The 7,512-nt window shown below is 42.7% G+C and overlaps 1 protein-coding gene across 1 annotated transcript; it reads left to right on the forward strand.

Moving 5' to 3' along the window:
• The first annotated feature begins 1,881 nt into the window (after nucleotides 1-1,881).
• LOC132446487 (uncharacterized) lies at nucleotides 1,882-4,692 on the forward strand. Its single transcript, XM_060036806.1, has 2 exons — nucleotides 1,882-4,359; nucleotides 4,553-4,692. The coding sequence occupies exons 1-2, from the start codon at nucleotides 1,882-1,884 to the stop codon at nucleotides 4,610-4,612; spliced, it is 2,538 nt and encodes an 845-aa protein (XP_059892789.1). The 3' UTR covers nucleotides 4,613-4,692.
• The last annotated feature ends 2,820 nt before the right edge of the window (nucleotides 4,693-7,512 follow it).

A 7,512-nucleotide genomic window follows, 5' to 3' on the forward strand; every position in this document is an offset into this window, starting at 1 on the left:
AACTGATAACAACAGAGACAGGCTGCATTTCCTCCAACAGTACACTAAAGGTCCGGCACAAGAACTTGTGAGAAGCTGCCAACTTATGAGTGAACAGAGGGGATATCCTAAAGCAAAAGGTCTGCTGCATGAACATTATGGTAATGAGTACAAAGTTGCCAGTGCCTATATTGACAAGGCGCTCTCATGGTCTAACATCAAGTCTGAAGACCCAAAGGCACTGCAAACATTCACTTTATTCCTCAGAAATTGCTGCAATGTCATGGAAGAAATGAACTTTATGGAAGAACTTAATCTCGGCTCAAATATAAAAGCAATAATCATGAAACTTCCGTACAAAATGCGGGAAAGATGGAGAAACATAGTATGCGAGCTACAAGAGAAGCGGTGCAGTAGAGCAACACTAATGGATCTGGTCAAATTGTGAGAATATCCACTGATCCAGTGTTTGGCAACATTCAAGATCAAACCGTCGACAGAGCTAAAAGAAAAGTAAACCCCCCCTTCAAGTTAAAAGCAACAGGTAGTTTTGCAACAAATACTGACACCATTGAACCAAAATTCACATCCAAAATCCCCAACCAGTCACAAGGCCTTTGTCTCTTTTGCAACCGAGGTGGCCACACATTAGAGTCATGCTACGCTCTGAAGAAAAAGCCACATAGAGACAAAATTGACTTCTTAAAGGAAAAAGGAATATGTTTTGGCTGTCTTATGAAAGGACACATGAGTAAAGATTGCAAAAGGCGTCTAATCTGTAACGTATGTGACAAAACCCACCCTGGACTCCTCCACATTACAAGAGAAGAAAATGGCAAACCAAGAGAGCAGTCGTCAGAGGAAATGGTGAGCTCTCTTCAGGCATGTGGTCATATTGGGGCCGGTAGTGATGAATGCAGACTTTCTATTGTGCCAGTCAAAATCAAAAGTAACACCAGTGACAAGACCATAGAGACATATGCCTTCCTTGATAATGGAAGTACTGCCACATTTTGTACCGAAGGGTTAATGGAACAACTCAACATCAATGGCAAGAGGACTCGCATTCTACTTCGCACCATGGGCCAAGATAAGTGTGTTCCATCACATATCATAACAGGACAAGAAGTCTCAGGACTTGAACAAGACAAATTCATCCCCCTGCCAAAAGTATTCACACAGAAAACTATACCGGTGACAAAGAATAACATTCCAAAACAGGAGGACTTGGCAAAATGGCCTCACATGGATAAAGTACATATTCCAGCTATTGAGGCTGAAGTGGAGCTGCTGATTGGGACCAATGTTCCAAAGGCTATGGAGCCCTGGGAAGTGATCCATAGCTCTAAAGAGGGACCCTATGCTGTGAAAACCATGTTGGGCTGGGTAATTAATGGTCCACTAGGTGTCAGCGACAACAGCGACAAGGACAGCTGTCCCACTGCCACTGTGAATAGAATATCTCTCATAGATGTTGATGAAATGTTAATCAATCAATACAATCATGATTTCAAAGAGATATCAGCAGATGACAAGCCAGAGATGTCAATAGAAGATAAACGATTCATGAAAATTGCAAATGAATCAATTGTACTTAAAAATGGCCATTACCAACTAGACTTGCCATTTAGAAAGGAAAACACTGTAATGCCAAATAACAAAGTGATCGCAGAACAGCGTCTGGTGAATCTGAAAAGAAAATTAAAAAAGAATGAACACTTTCAAAGTGAGTAACCTGATTTCCTTTCAGATGTAATTGATAATGGATATGCTGAAGTGGTGCCGCAAAAGCAACTGGAAAGGAAAGATGGAAGAGTGTGGTATATCCCACACCATGGGGTTTATCACCCACAAAAGAAATCACTAAGAGTTGTGTTTGACTGCAGTGCAACTTACCAAGGAATGTCATTAAACACAGAACTGCTACAAGGACCAGATCAGACAAATGGACTTGTCGGGGTCATTTCCAGATTCCGTCAGAAGCCAGTCGCAGTCATGACTGATATAAAGGCAATGTTTCACCAAGTAAGAGTGTCCCCAAATGACGTGGATTTTCTTAGGTTCTTATGGTGGCCTAAAGGTGATGTGAACCGTAAACCAGTTGAGCATCGTATGCTTGTGCACCTGTTTGGAGCCACGTCCTCCCCCAGTTGTTCAAGTTTTGCATTGAAAAGAGTTGCAGAGGACAATAAGAACAATTTTCCCCATGCAATAACTGACACTGTCAAAATAAATTTCTATGTCGATGACTGTCTAAAAGCCCTACCCTCTGATCAGGAGGCCATACAGCTTGTCACTGATCTCTCAACTATATGCCACAAGGGAGGATTTCACCTCACAAAATGGATGAGCAACAGCCGAGCAGTGCTCTCCGTCATTCCAGAACTAAACAGGGCAAAAGGAGTAAAACAACTGGATTTAGACAAAGATAAACTTCCCACAGAAAGACCACTTGGTTTGCAGTGGTGTGTTGAAAACGATGCATTTAAGTTTAACATCAAAGTCAAAGAAAAGCCACAAACCCGAAGAGGAATGCTATCTGTAGTGAGCTCAATCTACGACCCTCTTGGGTTCTTGGCCCCCTTAACACTGCCTGCCAAGTGTCTCCTCCAAGAACTTTGCAAACAAAATCATGGCTGGGATCAACTTATACCTAAAGCGACATCTGAGAAATGGCTAAAATGGACTTCTGATCTTGTCAAGCTGGCAGTCTTTAAAGTAGACCGCTGCATTAAGCCAATACACTTTGGGAAACCAGTTCATGCCCAACTACATCATTTTTCAGATGCAAGTGACTATGGCTATGGTACAGTTAGCTACCTTCGGTTAACTAACAAAAGAGGAGAGGTCTCTCTGTCCTTTATGATGGGAAGAGCCAGAGTTGCGCCGCTGAAAAATATCACTATCCCAAGAATGGAATTGACAGCTGCTATGTTGTCAGTCAAAGTGGACAAAATGCTCAGAGCAGAATTGCAGTTGCTACTGGAAAATTCTGTTTTTTGGACTGATAGTCAAGCAGTAATCAAGTACATTGCAAACGAGCATACCCGATTCCATACTTTCATTGCAAATCGAGTGTCAACAATCAGAGATAACACAAAGGTATCACAATGGAAGTATGTGGAGACAAAGTTAAATCCAGCCGACTATGCATCTAGAGGACTTAGTGCTGGAAGATTTGTGGATGGAAAAAGATGGATACAGGGACCAACTTTCCTGTTGAGGCCAATGAGTGAATGGCCAAGTGCAACCCTGAAATCCCATGCACTTAATCCAGATGATCCTGAAGTCAAAGTAAGGTTGGTTGTGCATAATATTGTTTTGAAGGAAACGGAAAACCCTACCAACCAACTGCTCTCTTATTTCTCCTGTTGGCTGAAGTTAAGAAAGGCTGTGGCATGGATATTAAAGTTAAAAGGTGTCTTGCAATCTCTAGTAAAACAGAGAAAAGAAAAGGAATCCTGTGTCAATCGCCCATACACACGATCACAAAGTAAAGTGACTCACTCACAGCAGATGGGAAGGAAGGCTATAAGTGAACAACACATAAATATCGATGATCTTGAAACGGCAGAAAAATGTATCATCTGTTTCTGCCAAAGACAAATATTCCCAGAAGAGATGACCAGATTGGAAATGGCGCCATCTGGGTTCAAAAGGTCAAGTCCCCTTTACAAGTTGGACCCAGTTTTGGAGGATGGGATTTTGAGAGTGGGAGGTAGACTTGACAGATCAGCTATGCCTCAACAAAGCAAACATCCTATTATTCTGTCAAAGAACGTGCATATTTCCTCTCTTATCCTTCGCCAAATCCATGAAAATGTTGGTCATAATGGAAGGAACCATGTTCTCTCGCAGCTGCGCCAGAAATACTGGATTACAGGTGCAAATGCCGCTGTAAGAAAGATCATCTCAAAATGTGTTGAATGCAGGCGTGTAAGAGGAAGACCAGGAGAACAGAAAATGGCAGGTTTACCTGTTGAAAGACTAATACCAGATAACCCTCCATTTACAAACGTTGGACTTGATTATTTTGGGCCCATCGAGGTAAAGAAAGCAAGGAGCCTCGTGAAAAGATACGGTGTCATATTCACCTGCATGTCAAGCAGAGCAGTGCATTTGGAGGTCGCTCACTCACTTGATACAGACTCCTGTATAAATGCAATAAGGAGATTTATCTCCAGAAGAGGACAAGTGGAACATCTAAGATCAGATAATGGAACCAATCTGGTTGGAGCGGAGAGAGAGTTAAAGAAAGCTCTTTTAACACTGAATCCACGCCAAGTCCAAGATTCCCTGCTACAACATGGAGTGAAGTGGAGTTTCAACCCCCCTGCTGCCTCTCATCACGGTGGAGTGTGGGAGCGACTTATCAGAATGGTGAGATGCATACTCTGTTCAGTTTTGCATCAACAAACTCTCGATGATGAAGGCCTGTGTACTGTGTTTTGCGAAGTGGAAGCAATTCTTAACAGTCGGCCTATAACAACTGTCTCAGCTGATCGACACGATCTTGAAGCACTGACACCTAATCATATTCTTCTCCTGAACACCAAGCCTGCTTTGCCCCCAGGACTCTTTCAAAAATCAGACCTCTATGCTCGACGTCGCTGGAAGCAGATCCAGTACATAGCAGAACTGTTTTGGAAGCGCTGGACGAAAGAGTACCTGCCCTTACTGCAGGAGAGACAAAAGTGGTGTGCAGTAAGAAGGAACTTTCAAGTTGGAGATGTGGTGATGATAGTGGATTCAACAGCACCCCGTGGCTCTTGGTTGCTTGCCAGGATAAAGGAAACCATTACTGACTCAAAGGGTCTCGTTCGCTCTGTCAAACTACAGATGAGGACAAGTGTTCTTGAGCGGCCTATAACCAAGATCTGCCTGCTGTTGGAGACAGAAGATTGAAATGAACTTGAAATAATTTATTATTTTTGATGTATTTCGGCACATATAGTAGCTCCTTCTTATTTAGATTGATATAATTGTAATTGTTACACACCTATACAATTAGGGGCCGGTGTGTAGGAGCCATATTCAGTTTAGTATTATTTGTGTGCAATGGTTGTTTTTGGTGACCTCTACAGGTCTTGAATGCCTGTGTGCATATAATAGGAGTGCCAGGTGTGGCTGATTACACAGCAAAAGTTTTTCTACAATGGCTTGGCCCACATCCTGCTCTTTGTTTGTTTTAAGTATTCTCAGTCAGTTTTCTTTGATTTTTGTACAAAATAAACCACAAGACCTTTTTTGCAAACCCAACAAACTTCTGGACATTATCGTTTTTGGACTCAAGCATTGTTAGAATCTAGTCTGCAGTCAGTCACCAGTGATGTTAATTGGAACAAGGAAAATCTGAGAAACGTCACTACACCCACCCTGGCACATTCTGCCTCCACATTGTTCAAGAGCGCCTGTGCCTATTCCATTCGGTCAGACACCAGGCAGATGTCATTTGCGTAGGCCAGGTCTGCTAGTAGTACAGGAGGGTATCTTCTTGAATTCCAGGGTGTAATTGTGAAGACAAGCTCCTGTTCCCACCCACTAATGGCTTTCCTAAGCGTGTAGTCCAGGGCTGAGAAAAGGGTAAGGGGGCAAGAGTGTCCCCCTGCAGCACCCCTGCCTGGATGAAAAACTCCTTACTGTCACCGTCTGGTTTCACCACCTTGGCTCTCGTGTCCCTGTGCATGGCCTCGAAGGCCCGGAGCGGGTTAGGAGGGAACCTGTAGGCTTGAGGATTTTCACCATCATGCCTCTGTTTATTGAATCAAAATCTTTTTTGAAGTCAATGAAACAGATGACTTCTGCGAGGTTGTTCTTCTTTACCTCCTCTATGATCCTCCTAAAGGCCAGGATTTGGGTTACAGTGGACCTTCCCTTTCTGAAGCCATTTTGGTTGGACAAAAAGATTGCTTTTCTATTTTCATTAGGATAATGTATTCACTCGGGCTGAAACGATAGGCGTATCGGAACTGAAATCGCGACACTCAAAACCACGAACCTGTCTCGCGGTGTGAGAAGGCAGAAGCGCGATATGCCCTTACTAACTCTCCGGTCAAATTGTCCGATTGAAATTTGCTAATAATTTGTCTAAATAATAGTCCGCTGACAGCGCCCCCTCTTATCAATGCCGTAAGTATGCGACGAGATGCCCTCTCTGTGATGACAGCTCTCCGTGGCTACTAAGGATTGCATTTCTCCACAGCCGTCGAAGTCCTCATATGCGATATGAACGACATTTATCCAGAGTGGGCCAAGCGCGAAATAAATTGCCTGCGCGATCCCTGTCTCTATTGTTTTGTGTGATTTGACCGGCAGTTTGTCTGCTTATAGGTCGGAATGAAGCGGCCACCAATTATTGACAGGATGGGTACTTTATTCTACCGGACTCGTTCACTTCTTCACTAGACACACACGCTACCGCTCGCTCTCCTCGCTCGTCCACTCACTCGCTACACACGCTACCGCTCGCTCTCCTCGCTCGTCCACTCACTCGCTGACGTCACACACACATACGCACACTGCCATTCTCACGCACACACATACGCTACTCGTAACACTATGGCTGCATCCGAATACTCATACTTGCATACTATATAGTATGCATTTTGTAGTACGCAAAAAATATAGCGCGTCCGAATACTCAATATGCATTCTGTAGTATGGAAGACGTTTCCGAATGCGTACTACCGCCAAAGTAAACCACGGACTTCACTACGCTATCCCACAATGCAACAGGAGTCTAGTAACGAACGAAGAAGAGATGGCTGACTCGTCACCACCAGAAAGACGTCGTAGAAAGCGGCGGAAAAAAAGAGACATTAAAAAGAGTAAAATAGTAAAGTAACTAATTAAGTAAAAAGAGACATTTTTAATTTAATAGCATCGATGACAAGACGGAAAACAGGTAACTTATCAAGGTAATTTTGCCGGCATCTGAGGGGAGATACGTCATCTCCAAACTTCCGGTGGAGTTTCGGCGATGTTCGGAAGCGTTCTACGCATAGCTGTAGACCGTACTACACAGTCAAGTGTAGTATGGTCAAGTAGTAGACACTGGACAGAAATAGTATGTACTAAGTATTCGGATGCAGCCTATGCCTCGTTATTGCGATGTTCATGTTAGACGTGCATGTTTTTTCCCATCTATTGAAAGTTAGGCTATTAAACATGTTGCATTCTATACGGCCTGATTATGTCATTATTTAAGCTACATAGCCTAATAAGAAGCACTAATAGGATATTTGACTAAACCAACCAAACTAGTTGAGGGTTTTTGCCTACCTGCAAGCATCCTCCAACTGCAATCTTTAGTTATTTATTTATTAATTTAGCTATACTTTAATAGTATTCTTTCTGTTCAAATCTGTTCAGTGTTCCAAATTATTTTTTATTAAATGCTACATTAAGTTAATTGGTATATAGGTGTTGTTTAAATAAAATGCTTTTTAAATTTAAAAAAATCGTGGGATGTATCGAACCGTGGGTCAAAAATCATGATACAAACCGAATCGTGAGTTTGTGTATCGTTACAGC

The sequence above is a fragment of the Gadus macrocephalus genome, chromosome 18 (assembly GCF_031168955.1).
Source record: "Gadus macrocephalus chromosome 18, ASM3116895v1".
Taxonomy (NCBI): domain Eukaryota; kingdom Metazoa; phylum Chordata; class Actinopteri; order Gadiformes; family Gadidae; genus Gadus; species Gadus macrocephalus.